This window comes from Crocuta crocuta, unplaced genomic scaffold (genome assembly GCF_008692635.1).
Source record: "Crocuta crocuta isolate KB4526 unplaced genomic scaffold, BGI_CrCroc_1.0 scaffold125, whole genome shotgun sequence".
Lineage (NCBI taxonomy): Eukaryota > Metazoa > Chordata > Mammalia > Carnivora > Hyaenidae > Crocuta > Crocuta crocuta.
Window position 1 is genome coordinate 8934009 of NW_027531143.1, and position 21744 is coordinate 8955752.

The following is a 21744-nucleotide window of genomic DNA, read 5'->3' on the forward strand; positions in this document are numbered from 1 at the left end:
TAATACACTAGATCACCAAAACAAAGACTGATCATCTCGATGGATGTAGAAAAAGCATTTAACAAAATTCAGCATCTATTTATGATAAAAACTCTCAACAAAGTGAGTATAGAAGGAACATACCTCAATATAACAAAGGCCATATATGACAAACCCACAGCTAACATCATACTCAGTGGTAAAAAGCTGAAAGATGTCCTTTAAGATCAGGAATAAGGCATAAATGCCCATTCATACCACTTTTACTCAAAACAGTATTAGAAACCCTGGTCAGGTCAGGTAAGAAAAAGAAATAAATATATCCACAATGGAAAGGAAGAAGTAAAACTGTCACTATTTGAATATGACATGATACTATATATAGCAAACCCTACAGATGCTACCAAAAATCTATTGGAGCTAATAAATGGATTCAATAAATCACAGGATACAATATTAAGGTACAGAAATCTATTGCATTTATATAAACTACTGACAAGCTATCAGAGAAATTAACAAAACACAAGCATATATAATTGCATAAAAAAGAATAAAATACCTAGGAATGTATTTAACCAAGGAAGTAAATGACCTGTACTCTGAAAACTATAAGACATTGTTGAAAGAAAGTAAAGACAATCTATATAATAGAAAAGATTTTTCTGCTCATGGATTGGAAGACTTAATATTGTTAAAACTTCCATGCTACTCAAAGCAATCTACAGATTCACTGCAATCCCCATCAAAATACCAATATATGATGAATGGCATATTTCACAGAACTAGAAGAAAGAATCCTATAATTTGATGGAACCACAGAAGAGGCTGAATATCCAAACTATCTTGAGAAAGAAGAATAAAGCTGGAGATACTAACCTCCCTCATTTCCCTGTCTTTTTATCTTATTTTTCCTTCTCTTCCCCTATGTTCATCTGTTTTGTTTCTTAAATTCCACATGTGAGTGAAATTGTACAGTGTCTTTCTCTGACTGACTTATTTCATTTAGCATACCCGTTGGAGGCAAACGATCCCTGTTGGAGGCAAACCATGAGAGACTCTTAAATACAGAGAACAAACTGAGAGTTGCTGGAGGGGGAGTTGGGTGGGGGGATGGGCTAAATAGGTGATGGGCACTTGTTGGGATGAACATTGGGTGTTATATGTAAGTGATGAATCATTCAATTTTACTCCTAGAATCATTATTACACTATATTTAACTAACTTGGATTTAAATAAATAAAAATAAATAAATTCTCTGATTTCAAACCATACTACAAAGTTATGATAATCAAAATAGTATGGTACTTGCATAAAACTGACATACAGATCAATGAAATATAACAGAAGACCAAAAGAACAACCAAACATGAAAACTACTTCCTGATTATCTTGAAATAAGATGTAAAGTTTATCAAATGCACCTGAGACAGCTCAAAAATATCCAGAAATATTCCGATATTCTTAAAGTCTTCTTTTACCCATTAGCTGAGATTTGAGATTAAAAACTGTGTATATAATTTTTTTAATTTTTACCTTAGATCCTTCAGGGCCATTTTGTCCAGGAATCCCAATATCTCCTGGAAAACCCTAGGGAACATAAAAACATAGAGAGTTTACTCAATAGCCATTACTTAACTCTAGTAAGCTTTTCAAAATTTCCTTTCCATTCTTTCATGCCCAATTAAAGTAATTTATACTGCTCAAAAAGTCAGTATTAAAGGTTAATTATTGGGCAGTTGTTTAACACTGGAATATAAAACTGACAGTGTTAGGACCCTTCTAAGAACTCTCACACCATCCTAGAGTCCTATAAGGTCAGTTAATGTAGTGTTTTTGGCTTATAGTGTAGTGCTTTGACTTTAAGGAGATTGTAAACTCCTTAAAGGCAGTTTTATGTCTTATGAACTCATATATTCTCAGCAACTATTATATTCTCAACAACCTGGCACATAGTAAGTGCTAAAAAAAGTTATTTTGTTTTTGTTGTTGTCATTGTTGAGTCACTGACTTGTTTCTTTTGGGGGAAGAAAAGACAATATGCTTGATGGCTCCTTTTGGCCCCTGGGTACTGGTTTACAACCATTGGTTCAGAGCATCCATGTGGATAATTCATAGTTCCTGTCCATCCTCCAGATGAGTCTAAATGATCTTGTCATTCCAGAAAGCAAATATACTATAAAGGTATCAAATCTAGAGTTATGTTAAGAGCATTGGGAAGCCTTTAAGAGGATCCCACTGGGCAGATATGGAATAATATGAACTTCAACAAGGATAATAATTGCAATGGATTGAAACATATCAAATACACTTAAATTCATAACTTCATGATGGTACAATTAATTAACTGCCCTCTTTTAAAGGATGAAAGGAAGTCAACTCATTATTTTGAAAACTGATAAAGAAAGGTCAAGAATCAAGCATTTATTCTGCTTTTCCCATGTATACTGTGCCACTACTAGCCAAACAGTAGACTAGGGGATGTATTCAGCTGACAAATAAAAAAGATATAACACAGCAAAAATATCTCCATTTTGCGATACCCTAAGGATCTAATATATCTGGGTATTTGAGTCATCAACTGTTACTCACATCATTAAAAAGAGAGATAACTAGACATGTGATTTCTGATAAAAGAACACAGTATCAGGGAGCCTAGGTGGCTTAGTCGGTTAAGCATCTGACTTCAGCTCAGGTCATGATCTCATGGTTAGTGGGATCGAGCCCCACGTCGGGCTCTGTGCTGAAAGTTAGCTCAGAGCCTGGAGCTTGTTTCAGATTCTGTGTCTCCCTCTCTCTCTGACCCTCCCCTGCTCATGCTGTCTCTCTCTCAGAAATAAATAAAACATTAAAAAAAAAATTAAAAAAAAAAAAGAACACAGTATCACCTATAGTTTCACCAAAAACAAATAAGCAAAACTGAATATGGGCAGGTCTCTGTGTGTGACCACCCAGGTCACATGACTGGGGATCTCCAACAGCTAAATTGTAAAGGGGTAGGGGAAATGCAAAGGCCATAAGGGGAATGACATGGCCATAAATCAGCTTTAACTATAGTTTTAAAAGACACATACTTGAGTGATAAATCATAAAGGAAAAACTTTTGGGAGGAGACCGAGGCTTGTAGTTGCATTTGATGTAAGTATAAATGGGATTGTTTTCTTAATTTTCCCTTTCTCATAACTCATTATTAGTGTACAGAAACATAACTAATTTTTATATATCAATTTTGTGGACTATCTTGATAGAAATAGTGTAATCACAAACTTTTATCAAAAAGCAGAAAACTGAATTGGCTTTAAAAATAATAAGTAAAACATGTCTTCTATTTTCAGACCTCTCACATCTGTTTACTGCACTGAGAAGAGTGACTCAGCATTCTCTCCAATAAAACCAATGTTTTATTACTCTCTAATCACTAAAAGCTGGAGACAAATTCACATGCAATTTTTAAAAGCAAACCTGGGAACTAAAGTACTAGCAGATTCCATTAGTATCCTGGGAAATCATAAAATATGGTCATTTTTATTTTGGCAGTAGTTAGAAGTTAAGAAGCTAAAGTGTCCTAATACATCATGATCTATGGCATACACTGAGCACTTCAGTATTTCTTTGATAAGAGTTATTAAGTCTCTGTTTTCTACTGAAATATATAGTCTTTCCAGTTAAAAATGATTTAAAATGGTAAATGGATAAACAATCCACAAATAAATAAATCCAATGGGTAAGCGAATTATGGTATATCAGAAAATGAAACACCCTGGATGAAACTCAAATATGTTACGCTAAGTAAAAGAAGCCAGACCAAAAGAAAGTATACACCATATGAGTTCATTTATACATAAACTTTAGAAAAATGCAAATTTATCTATAGTGACAAAAAGCAGATCACTGGTATCTTAGAAAAGGTAGGGGCAGGAAGGTTAGAGAGAGGGATTACAAAATGTAAATAAGGAAATTGTTGAGTTGTACAGACATGTTTGCTACCTTGTTCTTTGTGATGCTTTCACAGGTTATACATACACAAAAAATATGATGAAGTCATGCAATTTAAATATATGCAGCTTACTTATGTCAAATATACCTCAATAAAGCTGTAACAACAAAAAAAGTAATTGGTTTTAGGGGTTCTAGGTAATCATTGTGTTTTGTCAGGTAACAGTCTATAATGATTTGAAGACCTATAGAGTGAAAATAGAATTTATTCGTTGAACTTGTCCCCAGATAAAATCAGTGAAGATCAGATTTTGGATTGTTTTGGAAGTAATATCATATTCAATTATAATAACTGGTTGAAAATAAAGTATATGTTTTGAGAGGTTTATACTTCCCTGATATTTTATAAGGTAGCTTTAAGAAACTCTTGTTATAGAGAATAGAATCACTTAGGTCACTTAACTTTCATAAAATTTTCAAATTTTCATTGATTTTTATACCCATTGTGCTTTAAATATACAATAACACAATACAGTTGGCTTTATTTTACCTTCCTAATAGTTTATGTCTGAACAAAGTAGAAATGAATATGTTTTAGAAAAACAGTCATATTAAAACAAGATGAAATTAATAAATCATTCAAGATAGGGAAACACATAAGTTATGGATTCCCAAAGGGCAGAGTTATTCAAAGCCTAGTCTGGTGTCAGCATACAATACATTCAATAAAGATTCAATTGATACTTAAATTGATGTCTACATTAAAAATTAATTGTTTGAATGATAGTTTTAATTTTTCAATTTCAGTTATTCTTTGTTAAAAAAACAAAAAAACTGCCCTGCAAACCCCAACTATCATAGCTTCTATAGATAGGATTATAATTTTACATATGCAAGCAAGAAAGAATGCGGCCAGAGGCAGAGGGGTTCTACAGGGAGAGAATTTCATTTGAGATATGGATCCAAAAAACAATCATAAGGTTTTATTCTTTAGCATTTGTGGATGTACATGTCATGTCAGTAATATGGTGAGTCCAAGTAAAAAAGTAAAAAAAAAAAAAAGATTAAAATGATCTTTGCTGAGTGAGAATAATCCATGCAAAAGTTAATGCCAAAAAAAATATTTGACAGGGCAGAAGTAATAAATTCACTTTCCCAGTAAACTATAGAAACTAAACATTAGCACAAGGCAGCATGTAACTGCAAATTAAGGAACTGTTCTGTCTTCTTGGAAAACCGCAAACAGAAAATATGAACTTCTGGGGAAAAAAAGGCAAAATAAGAAATTCATCTAGGTACCGGGCTTTCTTTCACTCTCTTTTGCTGTTTTAGAATTAAAAAGTCGTCAAAAACAGACTCTTTTCATTATGATATCATTGAAAGTCTTTGCAAATGATTATTGCTCTTCATATATTTTCCTTTTCGCAATTCTATATTTTTGAGTAGTAAATATAGCACAGCTGAATTCCATATATATTTCGTATCCTAAAAACTCAGCAGAGAAAATCCAGAAACAACAATGAAAATTCCTTACAACATAACATATACTCTCTGAATGACTTGTTTAGTAAGACTTTGTTTAAATATTAGCAGTATGTTTGAAGTCATTCTTAACCTACAAAGTCAATTGCAAAGTCCATTTTTATTTTACTGAAATCCACACAAAAGCATACCAAATTTATATTTTAAGATAAACTATTCTGACCATTGTTTGATCCTTAGGTTTGGGTAACCTGTGGTGACAAAAAGCAGGTCAGGGGAAGGGAGGATCATGGGAAACAGAAAGGAAAACTCACAAAGGTGAACAAAGAAATTTTGGGTTTTGATGGATGTGTTCACTATCTTGATTGTGGTGATGTTTTCATGAGTTATACATATGTCAGAAATTATCAAATTGTACAATTTAAATAAATATAATTTGTTATATCTGAATTATAGCTCAATAAAACTATAAAACAAAAAGGTAATTGGTACTGGGTGTTTTAGATAATCACTGCTCTTTGGTAGACAGCAGTCTGCAACTATTTGAAGACCCTTAGAAAACTTGTCCCCCAGATCAAAATCAGGTAAACTCAGATTTCAAACTATTTTGGAGGTAGTAACATGACTATGATTTGATACTTACCTATGGATGAGTATCATTTTAGGTACTCAATTTCTATATATTTGACTCATGTAGAATTCTTATAAGTGTCTTTCTTAATTAAAGAATATCAATTTATTCATTCAACATGTTACTATATATCAGCCATTGTTCTTGGTATTGAACACACACTAGAGAACAAAAATATTCTCTGGTACCATAGAATGTATATTCTGGAGACTCTTTATCTAAGATTCTCCTTTTTTTCAGTGTGTGTATGTTTGTGGCAAGGAGTGGGGAGTTAGGTAATTTAAAAAGCTGATTTATATTGTTATTAGAATTGCTATATATCAACTTCCTACTTTTGTTCTAAATGCACAGCTATGGGCCTGGGCCACTCTATTTTGTTTCCTCTTCTATTGTGTCTCCAAATGGAATGAATATTGTGGCTACTTTGTTTCTTTCTAAAATCATACTGATTATTTGAGACTCAGACCTATATTTAGGCCTCACTGAAAAGAAGGCACTTTACTCCAGAAATGGGGCCTTGGAGTTGTAAGCATAACTTGATCAATATATTGGGTTATCTTCTTTTGGAGAACGGAGAGTATATTTTCAGCTGTGTAGGTGGTTGTACTATATTACTAGAGGCATTTTAAAAACTGTACAAGTGGGTGCAATGGTATATGTGGATACTGGGCACCAAAGATGTAACATGGAAAGGGCATCTTCTTTTTTTATCTGCCTACTGCCTCTTTAGGAAATGACTCTTCCCCAATTTGTAGTCCATGTGTTTCTGGTTCCCATCCCAGTTTCCAGGGGTGACTAAATAGCCCAAATCTTGCCAATTACAGTATTCCATCCCTATGAGTACTGTGATTGATTTAAAGATGATCCTGTAATCCAAGCCAGATTGGCTGGAATCTACTTTAGAATATTTGCTGGAACTATAAAGAAAGAAGAGTGCTTTCTTTTTGCTAAGATAGCTAACTCTGAGGGAAATATAAGCCTGAAGTTGCCAAGGGCCATCTTTCCCACAATGTATTCCTGTGAATAAAGCTAATAGATGGAGAGTGTCTTGATTATATTCATCAGACTCCTGTATTTGGCTAAACCTCTGGGCATAGGTATTGCTAGATTTCCCGTTTACATTATCCAATCCTGAGTTTTGCTTGAAACTGTTTGAGTTAGGGGGGCGCCTGGGGGGCATAGTCAGTTAAATGTCTCACTTCAGCTCAGGTCATCATCTCATCGTTCATGAGTTCGAGCCCTGAATTACATACACTGACAGTGTGGAGCCTGCTTGGGATTCTCTATCTCACCCTCTTTCTGCCCCTTCCCCACTCACTCTCATTCGCTCTCAAATAATAAATAAACTTAAGAAAATATTTGAGTTAGGTTTTGCCATTATTAATATAAATAGACTTGACTAAAACACTGAATTATTTGTAGTTTTAAAAATACACATAGCTCCCTTTTCTATCTATGATGGAATACCCTTGCCCTCTGTTTCCATTGATAAGTTGGAACTATTTCTTCAAGTCTTTGCTCCAGCAGCCATACTTCTTGGAAGTCTTCTTTAACTCACTGCCCTAGGTTCCTTCATCATAGAATTGGTTGCCAACTCAAATATAACATGATCTGGGAAGGTTTTCATAGTTTCCCTTGGCCAGAATCAGTACCTTGTTCCTTTATATTCCTACAGAACTCTGTTAATATGGCTATTTAGTACAAATCACACTATATTGTAACTAAGGGTTTGTTTTCTTTATTCCAATAAAATGAGAGCTTATAGAGGAAAATAAATGTATCTTACCCATCTTTATACCTCTAACATTTAACTTAACATGCTGCTAGGAGACAATTCTCCATGGAGACCCTGTGCCTTTTTGCACATTATATAAATGAGATGTTAATTATTCATTGTTCCATTCTATTTGTTTCAGGGGTTTTTGTATAACAAAGATGGTCATAGTATCTCCTTCTGTAGCAAAAAGCAGGAATATAAGTTTCTATATAATAATAATCTTTCTGGAATACATTATTTTTTAAAATAACTGACCATTATAAAAGATTCAGTGTCTCTAAATTCAATGTTCCTCTTACATAATATAACCACTGCATATGCAAATGTCATCTAGCCCTCTTTTACCAGAGCAAAAATACTGGTACTCTGGACATTGCTATTGCTAAGAATAATAAACTGCCCTTTGTCTATGTCTATGTCCCGTGAGTTTCATGTCTTCTAATAGAATTTGTGAAACTGTCAGGCTAATTTGTTGGCTTGGAAATAGGATAAAATTTCAGATCCTTCACAGTCTTCGACAGTTCTGATAATGAGAAGGGGATACAAATGGAGACACAGCTTTCTAGAAGAGGAAGTTTGAGGGCCTTACCAGATGATTAATGGGATTTGAGGAAAGTCCCTGGAAATAGGCAGTGAGCAACTTAACCGAATTGTATAGCTGAAAGGTAATAAATGGGCCTCCACTCTCTTGCCTGCTAAGAGGAGAAACAATAGGAGATGGGAGTAGGCCAAGTACTGGGAACTAGAAGTATTTTCAAAGACAGATGCCTTTGTTGTTGCTAATTCTCCTTGGGGCAGAAATATTTCCTAATCAGCCTAGTGAATAGCCTAAGGTCCACCTCAATGTAACAACAGTACTAAATACTATTAGTAACAGAAACTAATTGTACTAAGATTCAACCTGGGTAGGCAGAAGATTCTGTCCCTTTTCAGACAACAGTTATGGAGACTCCCACCTACACTGAGTAGGTAAGGACAGAAATTTGTGACCATTACTGGCAGAAACCAGGAAAATCAACAAAACTTTGGCTGGCTTACTTGAGAGATGAAGAGGCAGGTTTCATATGCAATACAAGAACTGTGATATTAGGCTTGACTATCTAGTTACTAGAAGTCTCTGCCTTGATACTACTTTGAATCAAAGGTCTTATGCAATTTGGCACCAATCTAGTTTTACAACCTTATCTATTACTGTATACGAACCCAAGGAATCTGTATCAGCTAGCCAGTTTCATTCATTATTCTGTAAATCCACTATGCATATTACCTAGATTCTGCTTATGTGATTTGCCATTCCTGGAATGTCCTCCCCCTTTCCTGCCATTTACTCATCAATAATCTAATTCAGGATCCATCTTTTCCATGAACCTTTTCCTAATCTTTCCATCTCATGTTAATCTCTCTCTAGTAACAGTGAACTATAATGCTACTTATTTAATTTTTACATGATGCCTTTACTATTATCTAACAGTATTTGTATATATCTTATTTATCCCAAATAGACTGTAAATTGACCCAAATTATGCACAACATATTATTTTTGTGTGCACCCTATGGTGTTTACTATGCATGGCTTTGTACACAGTAGGAGCATGAGAAATGATTTGTTATTGACTAATTCAACTGATTTAATCACATGATTTCTTTCAGCACAAGTTCTTGAATAACAGCCAAAAACATCAAATTACTCAACCAAACCCAAGTGGTAAAAGATAACAAAGAAATAACTGGTTTAAGTAAAGGGAATTCATCTGGACTAAGATCTACTCAACTGGCCATAGGCTGGCTTATTCAAGCTAAGTCCACTGAGGTGCTAAAATGGACATTTAAAAGCATGACTTAATGTGAGCAAGCTCTCCAAATAAACTTCAGTATTTGTCTCTAGGGAAGATGGCCCTGGTGGAAAAAGAGGACCTACTCGTTGGCCACTTCTAATATCTCTGTGATTAGTGGTCTCAGCTCATTTTTGTAGTAAAACAATTGGCCCCACTTACCAAGAACATCATCCAAAATTAAACTCTCTGGCAATCTCAGTAGTCCATGGAGGTTAACAGCTGAATCAACAAACATTCTAAATATCATGCTACCACATTTGAAGGTAGTTTGCTCCCAGAACCGGGAGGAAACATAGGGTTAGTGCTCAAAACTGATACTGCTATGCCTACAGAGAGAAGATTCCTGTGCAGCATTCTCCATATGTTTTTTGTTAAAAGCAAACAAAGAACTAGCATAGAAAAAAATTTAACCTTATGCTTTAACTTACATGATGTTTTATCTTGGGACATCTCTAATATTTACAATTCTGTGAAGAGGTAAACGCAGATATATATACTTCTCTGTCACAGCACTTTAATAATTTGCCTAGAATAAGCACAACATTAAGGAGAAAAAAACCAAAAACCTTTGAAGCGGTTTGAAGTGACATTTGTCCAGATGATTTTTAATGATGAACAGCCTCTTCAATGTCAGTGGCAAGTAACTTAGCATTTACAACAAAAACTTAAGAGTGCTTTGCTTTCACTGACTTTTATAAAGACCTGAGCTTCTGAAGTAGGAACAAATATTGTGCTAGCAGGAAATATTGGCCAGTCTTGTCCTGTCGTATTGGTAGTACAGATGACAACTTGTATGGTATGATTAGTTTGAGGAGTATCAAATTATTCATCCACACAATTTTCCTGGTCACTAAATGACACCCCAAATTCTACTGTTCAAGACTCATTACATTAGTTCCAGGTTTCTGTTTCGTGTTAAAATGTAAATATCCTTGAAAGGAAATTATGTTGAAGTTAGCTGTTCTGCTAACCATTTACTGCTTGGAGTGAAATATATTTATCAGGTCTTTCTTTAAAAAACAAGCTTTGATGGGAAGGGTAAATTATGGAAAGGAGAAGAGACACTGGTTATTTGAGATGGACAAGATCTCATGCTCAAGGGAAAGAACATAGGAGAGACCAGAGGTCATAGGAATTAAGTTTTTGGCTATTTTATAATTTTCTCTGAGGAATAAACTGATTTTAGATTATTTTATTACTATACTGATTATTTAAAAATAATTTCTTTTTAATTTTTGATTTTATCAAAACTAACTAATCTTGATGTCCAGGAAAAAAGACATACAGAGACAGTGGACGTTTTGACTTGACTTGAATTTGAATTGAAATTGAATTTGAATTGAATATTGATTTCTTGGATATAAACTCCTTGAAATCAAGACCAAATCTAATTTTCCTCAGTATTATTTTAGTGAACATATAATGGACAGCTCAAGAAGACCTGTTGAAAAGGAATAATTACAATCGGACTGTCTAAACAAAAGCCTAAAAGGAAGAGATATTCCTATAGTTAGGTAGACCTTTGGGCTCTAAAGATCAGACAGTCATTCACATGTATATGACTGCCAATCATATTGTGTAGAGAGAATGTCAGAGATTACTGCCTCCATTAAAAATCTAAAATATATATACATGGTGGTCTCTACCCATGCCTTGTTTAATTCACCAGACAGGTGCCTACAAAAATCAGCTGGATTGTGGAGAAAGACTAAAGACTACCACAGTCCCAGATGCAGCTACTTTGGCAGACACGGTATTACTACTAAAGCAGATTACTAATGTCTTCTATATTTGGTATGTAATCACTGATTTGGCAAATGCATTCTTTTCCTTCATAATCAAAGGAAAGTTAAAAAAATAAATAGTCTGCATTCAAGTGGGGCCCTTCCAATCTGAAAGTTATCTGTAGTTCATCTTCACAGAGAGAAAAATATTTTATAAGAGTTTACTTTTCCTTCCTTTAGAGCCTCAACTAGCCCAGTATCTAGAAAATTACAGAATGCGTAATCCACAGGAATGGAACCCAACAGAGTATGATATTTGAATAAGATACCCTCTCTGTATCAAAGGCGGCCACAAGGTGGGCCTTCACTGATTCATTGGCCTTCACATAATCTGCACCATCTACAGGTAGCCAGTCTTACAAAACATTGGAACTGCCTTCTAAAGTTATAATTGAAGTGTCAACTTAAAGGAAACAATATAAAAGGAGTACCGCCCTTTGGGATACAGAGTATTTTTAAGTCAGAGACCTGTATATGGTGCTTCTGTCCGTAATAGGAAGGATACATGACTTTGGAAACCAAGGAATAGAAGTGGATGTCATCCTATTTACCATCATGCCCAGAGACATCTATATTTTGTAATTTCTTTCCCACAACCTTGGACTTTTCAGGGTTAGATATCTTGTTACCCAAAGGGGCTCTCTCTTGACAGGAGACACAGCAAATATCCCACTAAAATAAACTTATGGCTGCCAACGGGGTACTTTGGACATTTTATGATGAGGTATGAGCAAACAAAGAGAAGTCACCATATTGGTATGGTTAATTGACTCTGAAAAACAAAGAGACAAGACTGCTATTCACAAAAAGGGCAGAAAAGAATACACATGGAACTCAGGTGATACACTGAACATCTCTGAGAACTCCTATCAAGAGTTCATATTCTATAGAGGTAGCATTTTAAAATCACTAAAGCAAAGATCAAACGCTTAACAAATGGTTCTGGGACAATTGATAACCCACTTAGAAAAAGATACAATTAAGTATATCTATCTATATCTATATCGATATAGATATATATATATATATACCAAGATTCAAAATAAAAAAAACACCTCCAAGTAATCTGCCTAAATTACTCAAGCTAATCCCAATTCTCATTTAGAAGATATTCATTCCAAAAGCACGCTGCTTTTCAGATACTTAAACCCAATGATTAACAACAAAAGCTATCACAAAGTATAAACCTAGCTGTCATCATTTTGGTCCCTAACAGAATTACTTATAATGAATTGTACTTTGGCTTTATGATATCAGTCTTTACCGAAAGACAGAAGTCACAAAATACCATGAATTGTTGCCCTTCTTGTGAACAATTAATTTTTTTTAATCTAAAGAAGAAGAGATTCACATAACTGAACATGTTTCACCGTTTTAGCCAGGAGGAAGTTTTAGACTCAAATTTATAAAGCAGTTCCAATAAAACATATGGGACTCTGTGGCTATACTTTGGAAAGATGGTTTTTCAATCTCAGCTGAGTTCTTAGTACAGCTCAGAAATTATTCTATAAACTCTAGTTACTTCCTCACTTACTCTTCACAAATCTTCTCAAGTGCCCTCTTTCTTCATGCACCCAGTCCTCTTAGTTCTTAGTTCTTAAATCTCCTACATGTGAAGAAAACAGAATCTATCCTATTTGACCTCTTTCAACTTTCAATGTCTTTCTCCTTTTGAAACAAATCTTTACACTTATGCTGTGCATAACGCATTTATTCTTGACCTTCCTTGCTTTTTAGAGAAATGTGAATTTGGATGCAACACTCAAGTTTTTACAGTGATTGGTTCTTACCCAGTTCTAAATATTTTTTATTTCCACAGTGATTTTTTTCTTCTCTGTATGTTTTTAAGTTACCAAAGTTTATCTGACTGCCTTTAAGTTGTTAATTCAAAATTTAATTGCACTGTAGATAGAGAATGTAGCCATTGGGGTGAATGGCCAGGTGTGGTTATTTTCAAACCTTGTTTCATACACTCTCCCTAAATGATTTCATCTGCTAACAGTTGTTTCATCTAATACCTGCATGTGGATGACAACAAAGAGTTACCTCTAGTCCTATTCTCTTCTGAGTTTCAGGCCTGTAGTTTTCTATACACTTATGAGACTAATTTCCAATATGTCCAACAGGCTCTGCAGCTCTAATGATCTCAAAACCAAAGCATTATCTCTACTCCTCTGAATATCTTCCTCCTTCTCCCTTTTTACTCTCTATTTTCAGACTGGTAATCCTACGGGCACCTAGGTGGCTTAGTCAGGTAAGCGTCTGACTTGGGCTTGGGTCATGATCTCACAGTTCATGGGTTCAAGCCCTGCATCAGGCTCTGTGCTGAGAGCTCAGAGCCTGGAGCCTGCTTCAGATTTTGTGCCTCCCTCTCTCTCTGCCCCTCCCCAACTTGTGCTCTCTGTCTCTTTCAAAAATAAACATTTAAAAAAATCTTTTTAGAATGGTGATCCCACTTTCTATCCAACTTTTCGAGCAAGAAACATTAAAATGGTCTCTTATTCCTCTGTTATACAAACTAAATGAACAGAACTGAGTGGTTCAAGTGCTATGAATTGTATATCCTAAGCCATCCTTTCTTCTCTATTTTAACAGCCTCTCATTATATATAGCCTGCTCTTGCCTTATCCTCCTATATAGCCTTTAATTAGTTTTCTCACCTCTCTTTCTCTCTTTCTCTTTTACCTTTGTACTCCCACAACCATGAATCTGTTGAGAACACAAGTCTGATTATTTCACTACCCTTGCATAAAATCTTTGATTATTGCCTATAGGAAAGAGTCTAAATTTAGCACTACATATAAAACCCCTTATCTGAGAAAAGTCATCTACTGTGCAGGTAGAAACTTTTCAGGCTTGATACAATATTAAAAATACTATTATAGGGGCACCTGGGTAGCTCAGTCGGTTGAGCGTCCGCCTTCAGCTCAGGTCATGATCTCATGGTTCGTGGGTTCGAGCCCCGCATTGGTCTCTGTGCTGACAGCTAGCTCAGAGCCTGGAGCCTGTTTCCAGATTCTGTGTCTCCCTCTCTCTCTGATCCTCCCCTGCTCATCCTGTCTCTATCTCTCTCTCAAAAATAAATAAAATATTTTAAAAAATCCCATTATAAATTCCTGGACCTGCAATTCTATCAAAAGCCTAATGTTGAGAAGGATTTGGATAAAACTGTTGCCTCATATATAACTGCCTATACATTATAGTCTTATGATTAAAAAATGTATGATCTTTAGATTAGTCCCCTTTCACAAAACAACCTTGAACCAATTATGAGAATACAGGTTACATCTCTGGCTCTATGAAAACATTTAATGCAGGGAAGCAGGAGGAATGGGTTTAGTCTGACAAGGTCAGAGCTCAGGACTTTGTATTAGTAGTGTAGAAATCAAGACAATGACAGAATGTTTTGAATGATGATTGCAAATCATTAAATCTCAAAGGCAACAGAAAAAAAAAAAAAAAAAAAGAAGCATCTTTTGAAGTAATAAGTGAAAACATGCCCCATGCATCCTTTAACCTAGCTTTAGGAGAAAAGAAGAAAATGATCCCAAACCATGCTGATTATAAGGCAGTGACACAGTCCTTGTTAGCATGAAAACTATCTGTAACTAATGTTACAATAGAAGAATCCATGTTCAGGGGCGCCTGGGTGACCCAGTCAGTTAAGTGTTCAACTTCAGCTCAGGTCATGATCTCATGGTTTGTGAGATCAAGCCTCACTTTGGGCTCTGTATCAATGGTTCAGAGCCTGTTTCAGATTCTGTGTGTGTGTTTCTCTCTCTCTGGCCCTCCTTGCTTACACTCTGTGTCTCTTTCTCTCCAAAATGAATGAACATTTAAAAATATTAAAAAAGGGGTGCTTGGGTGCCTCAGTAGGTTAAGCATCTGACTTCAGCTCTGGTTATGATCTCACAGTTTGTGATTTCAAGCCCTGTGTCAAGCTTTGTGCTTACAGTTCAGAGCCTGGAGCCTGCTTCATATTCTGTATCCCTCTGCCTTTCCCCTGCTCATGCTTTCTCTCTCTCTCTCAAAAATAAACATTTAAAAATTAAAAAAAAAAAAGAACCCATGTTCACAATAAATCATCTTTAAGGCTAGTAAAAGATAAATTCTGTCTGTATCCTCAGCATGAGAAGACAGATAAATAGAATTCATTCCAGGAAAGTTTTCAGGAAAAATTATTAATAGCACACAGGTTCATGAAAGAGATAAAGTTACATTAACATGTTAATTACTATTTTAATTATCTGTGAATAATCACTTCAATTACTCAAAACAATTTCTTTCTTTTCAGAATTATGACTGGATTATTGCTATATTTTATCTCCTACTATGTCCCTATTATTAAAACTAGGTACAATGCAGATTTTGAGATTTTTGAACTACCAATATTCAATGTGTTTTTAAATTAGACAATAAGTAGTAATAGGGATTTGCTGAAGAAATCACCCAACCCTGAAAGACAGCTGCAGGGTAAGAAGTCAATTTTATGGTTTATAGAGAGGGAGAAAGCATCAGTAGAATGCTATTTCTAGAAATTCTGCCTACGTCTCTGACACTTATTACTCTGATTTATTTATTCTGAAGCCAAATTCATTTTCTCAGCTTTATCATTGCATCCATGACTCTGAATTAGATGTGTATGTATATGTATATGTGTATATATGTATTTTTGGCTTATATTTCTGAATTAGAGTGAGCTTCCAGAAGCTTTATCTCCATGTGGTATATATATGTGACTCATAAAATGATTTTTAAAAAACTCAAATGTTTCATCTAAGAACTTGTGGTCTATATGAACTTGCAGGAAAAAAAAAACACTCCAGATCAAGTATTTAGCTAAAGTCAAAACTTCAAAGAATAAATGAGTAAATTTGATATATGTACTATAGACTTGTATTTATTTTAGAATATGAGGTCCAAATGATATATGCATATAGCAAAAATTGGAAGCATTTTGTATTAAAAATTCAGTGGAGTTTATCCTGAAATTTGATTTCAAACCCCAAGTATGTGGTATTAATAGTGATTGTGCAGAACAAATAAATCAGCTGTGATCTAATAAGGGCTATAATGTGGCTAATACCTTTCTAGTTCCTTGGGATCACTGGTGCATACTTTCTGACATAGAAAAAAATTTAATACAAACCATTTACAAAGATGTAAACTTTAAAGAGAGTCTTTCTTAAGCCTATTATGTAAAAACATGCTTTACAATCAAGTTTAATTTTTTTCAACTTTGTTTTAAATTTATTATCTTCCAACCAACATTTTACCTCTGGTCCTGGAGGGCCACTTGGTCCTTGGGGTCCTGGGTCACCTATTTGGCCCTAAAATGGGGGTGAGAATCAGAGTATAAGCATTAACCTAAAAAAATACAATTTTAAACGGAGACAGGCATGTGGTAAGCAAACAGAACTCCATGTATTATGACACACAAAATTATAATGACTTTTTAGTAAACAACACTCAATATATTATGTCAAACAAAGTTGTAACTACCATCTAGAAAGATTTAATTTGTAACCATCACCACTGTGGAAAACTTATTTTTAAAACATGTGTATGGATGTCATATATATTTACTCCTAAGTGCTGGAGATACAAACAAATTACTGAGTGCTCAAATCAAGAAGAAAATTCTGTGTGTGTACGTGTGTGTTACCCAGGGATAAGATAATAAAGTTTGGCTCAACAAGGCAAGGGACTTTAGGTGAGGAGTGACTTTCATAAATAACCAGAGTCCTGGGACTATCCCTGAAAATTCCTCTCCTTTGATGCTATAAGGGGCCCGATTTAGCAATCAAGAATTATGTGAATTTAAATCCTTGTTGCTTAATCTCTATTAGCCTCAGTTTCCTCACTAATAAAATAGGAACAATAATGCTAACAGTATTAACATTGTTAGAGTCATTGTGAGGATTACAGCCAATACATGTAAAGTTCTTAGCACAGTGCCTGGCACATAGAAAGTACTCATTAAATGTTAACCAATTCTATAACCATTAATTATTGCCTTCATGTCCTTTACCTCTCCTGGATGATACCTATAATTCCTAGATTGTTTTGATCATTATATTAAAATGCTGATGATTTGTTTTCAATATCTCTGAAGCCATTGTCTGACATTTGGATAACAAAGTAAAATCAGGGCCAGGGAGGAGATTCACAGGAGAGATTGATCATAAAGCCTGAGACTAGAGAGAGCTGGCAATGTTCTCAAGAGGTGGAAGTACAGAACGTGGGGTGGGTGGGGTTAGTAGTCTGATAGCCTTGTTTTCCTAAGAGAAACTGTTGAATTCATTATTTCAGTCACATTAAATTTCTATTCAAGTTTCAAATTTGACTGAATAGGACTCATATTACATAAAATCACAAGATATAATATGCACTTATTCACATCTCAAGAAGTAAAGCACAGTTTCCCTAAGCACTAAATCCATTCTCATACAGTGCTTAGTTAGATATCTGGGTATCTGGACATAAAACAGTACACAATAAAACCACTGCATTCAGATCGAGAGAAAATTAATAGTATTACATAAAACTTCATTTAAGCTCTCCTAAATAGGAAAAATCATCATCCATCATAATCAGTATGTAGAGGAGGCTGACATTATTAAAATGGCAAGTACCACTCTTAGAGATAAAGATGGAGCTCTCACTGGAGACCTCTGGTGGCAAAAAACGAACCAGAAGCTGAAGTTAAAAGCTTTGAGGGAAACGGCACACCTACTAGGCCTTTGTTTTCAGGAACCTTAATCAACAACCAGATATTTAAAAACATACACTTGGGGATAATTTCATTCATTCCTCAGAATAAATCTTCATTTTTTTGATGAAACTTAAACTGGAAGTCTCCTTAAATGTCAAGTCTCTTCTATAAAAATTGAGGTTTCAAGTAAGTTCTAGACGAGGGAGTGATGATTACGTACACCTCTATAATTGACAGCAACTTCTAGTTAAAAATATGGAAAGGACATAATAATTGTCTTTGCTTTAAGAAAAGAATACTTCTTAACTTCTGATTGGTAGTTTTCTCTGGTTTTAAAGTGCTTGTACAGCAAAAGCTTCCCTATTCCAAAAGGTAAAAAGCCTTCCAGATCAGGACACTCTTTCTTTTAGCTTGTAAATATTCTTTCATGTTACAACTTAGATTCATTTGGGGAAAAAAATCACTAATGCCACTGTATCTTAGATAACAGAAAACCAAAAGTAGGAGATATAAAATGAAAAAGCCATCCTCATGACCATGGCAGTCTTTTCATGCTAGTAAACAAATGATTTAGATAGGCACTAGCTTGTATACTTTCTTTTTAATATAACAGATTCAGGGCAAGCAATTTTTCATTCAACGGATGTCTCCTTCCATATCTGGGAAGGGTTTCCAGGTCAAACTTCTGCAGTTTTTGTCTATTAATAAGGTATAAACAAGTGATAAAGTGAGAAACTAAAGATTCTTAGAAATACTAATTCATAGGGTTCTATCCTATCTCAGTCTGATGTATAATTTTTCAAGGATTTATTTGATAAAACAATCAAAAAATGGTCAAGTGTTTCCTATCAAAGTAATCCCTGCTGACATTAAAAAATGTGTTTTTAACCAGAATAATATAGAAAGGTACAAAATGAGCAAGTAAAAAGCCTCACTCTTATCATGCTATGCTCCCTGCATCACTGCCCTAAAAAAACACATTAAGGTTGGTCTGGTGATTTATTTCAGGAAAAAAAATATTAAGGGTTTTAAGACAAGGATTTAAAGGTGAGACAGGCTCTCTGCCTTTTCTTTAACTTAGACTAGAGATATACTTGTAAACACTATCCCTGAGAGAGGAAACTAAAGAGTCACAGATTTGCAAGCAACCTTAAATATGATATAGTCTCTCAGTTCAAACAAGAAACTGGATATCACAGTGGTTAAATGCCCTGGGTCATAGCAAGTCAGGGCTGGAACTAAGTTTTAAGTCTCTGTTTCTCAGACCAGCATATTCCTCCCTGCCCAGCAATAAACATGTTATCAGTATGAACTGTATCAAAAAGTAAGGAGGGAGACTTTAAAAATGTTTACTTTATAATAGTATGTAAAGCATAACAGAATATTGGTATCATTTATTACTTAGTATTTTCCTTAGAAAATGTGTTGTCCCAGCTTCTTTTATTATGATCAAAAGTCAGAAAACCCTCACAGAATGAACAAGGAAAATATAAGAAGTTAGGGTCTTACTTTGCCAGCCATTGCAGATACTGTAAGTTTCCATTACGTGGTTTAGAATCATCCTTGAGAAACAGAGGCTTTTTGTTGAAACAAAATAGCTCTGTTGAAAAGAGCTATTCTCATGTTCCTTATTTATGCACTTTGGAACTTTTAAGCTCAACTCCTGAGCACAAGTCTAGTACATGACTGACCAGGTTTACTTTGAATCTGGGGCAAAAGAACTAGGGAGAGCAAAGCTCACCACCAGCGTGTCATTAGACAGACGGATGCTGAAAACTTTTCTGTGGAACAAGGAATTCCTGAGAGATGTATATGAAATGCCTGCACTGTTAGAAGTCAGGTAGATGAAGTACTGTAATTTAATGCTATTTCCATCTGACAAAAAATAAATGAGCATGACATGGGAGGGTAGAGATGGACGGGAAAAGGATGGTTTGCTCAGGAAAACAAAAATCTTTTTAAATGCACATTTTAATGTTCTATTAATAAATTATAATTTTCCATCTAATTTTTTCTATCTACAATCACCTTCATCTTCATAGAGTTGTAAACAATATTAAAATCCTAAAACAATCTTAGAATGTTAAATTCTAAAATAGTGCGGCACAGAAGCTAAGTGCGTGAGCTCTGACATAGGTGATTTTTCCAGGTAGCCACCAACTAACTACAGAAACATGGGCAAGTTATTCAGCTTTGTATCTCAGTTTCCCTAATCTGTAAGATAAGAATAATAATTGTACCAACTTTATATGCTTTATGTAGAGATTAAATTAGAGGTATAGACTTTAGAATAGTGGCTGGCACTTTGTAAACATTCAGTAAATCTTAGCTATAATAAGTTTTATGATTTTAATATACAGAAACATACTTTTAACTAATGTTTTAACCATTATTTAAATGGTTTTAATTGCTCAGTAATTTTAGTTGTATACTTTGTTGGGTTTCAGGTAAACTACAATGTAAAGTATCTTTTCTTTTCAACTAATTGATGCCCAAAGTTTAAAAGAGGCAAAGAACTAGAATATTTGTGCCCACAGAGTGTGACATACTATCTTTTCTTCACAATCTTCTTTAAATGAAATACATTGGAATGAAAGATCTTTGGATAAATTAAAATTGTGTTTAAGGTGTTTTATATTTTCTGTCTTAAATATCCAAGGTTTACTTAAATACTATCCATGATACATCAACCAAGATCTTTAGGGCTCACAGAAATTTGGCTTGACCTGGGATGGGGGGTGGGGGAAATGGGAAAATGAGGTCCAATACTCTGTGGAATGTGAGCTGAAAACTTCAAGGATTAGCTGTACCCTAAAACCTGAAGAGAAAAAAAATGCCAGACTGGTAGGCTTATATCTTACTTCTTATATTTTATTAATAGTATCAATCGTCAAGACCCCTGCCATGCCGTGCACTTCGTTACTCATAAAGAACAAAGCAAAAGTTCAAACCTACTGAAGGTCCTGGCTTTCCTCTCATCCCTGGGGGTCCAGGAGCACCAACAGCTCCCTAAAAGAAGAGAATATTAGAGGAAATATATGAGCTCCTTTACCACAAATGGCAGATATGCCTCTATTTATGAACAACTTAAAAAATTCATGGAATTAATCTTAAAAAAATTGAGAAATAAGACACGTAAAACCATATTGATATCATATCCTAATAAACTACACAGTTACAATAATGATTATTCCTTTCTTTTTAAAGAATTTATACTTTTTCGCATACTTTTTTGGACTTCTATAAACTTAATGGTAAAAGAAAATTACCTTGTCTCCAGGATACCCTGGTTCTCCTGGCTCTCCTGCCATGCCTTGCTCACCCTAGAGGGCACAATTTCACACAAAGACACTTAAGCGACACAAACATGGCAATATTATAAGAAATGGAAGAATAACTTCTTTATTTTTCCTACTTCTGGGAAGAATTGTATAACTGACAGTACAGATTTGATCCCATATATAAAAACAAAAACATTTTATAAGTTGTGTCGACTGCAAAGAAAAAAAAATAAATGTGATAAGAAATCATCTCTATGATAATGTAAATATTTAAATCACCTTATCACCTTTGATTCCAGGTTGGCCCTTATTCCCGGAAAGACCCTA

General features: G+C 34.7%; 1 protein-coding gene across 1 annotated transcript in view; it reads right to left on the bottom strand.

The window, feature by feature from the left end:
• The window catches only part of COL24A1 (collagen type XXIV alpha 1 chain), a 374970-nt gene that overhangs the window by 236344 nt on the left and 116882 nt on the right, over window positions 1–21744 (bottom strand). The window contains exons 16-20 of the mRNA XM_077771041.1: window positions 21697–21741; window positions 21406–21459; window positions 21092–21145; window positions 16698–16751; window positions 1513–1566 (exon numbers count right to left, since the gene is read on the bottom strand). Coding sequence (XP_077627167.1) covers window positions 1513–1566; window positions 16698–16751; window positions 21092–21145; window positions 21406–21459; window positions 21697–21741 — 261 coding nt within the window. The remainder of the gene's footprint in view (window positions 1–1512; window positions 1567–16697; window positions 16752–21091; window positions 21146–21405; window positions 21460–21696; window positions 21742–21744) is intronic.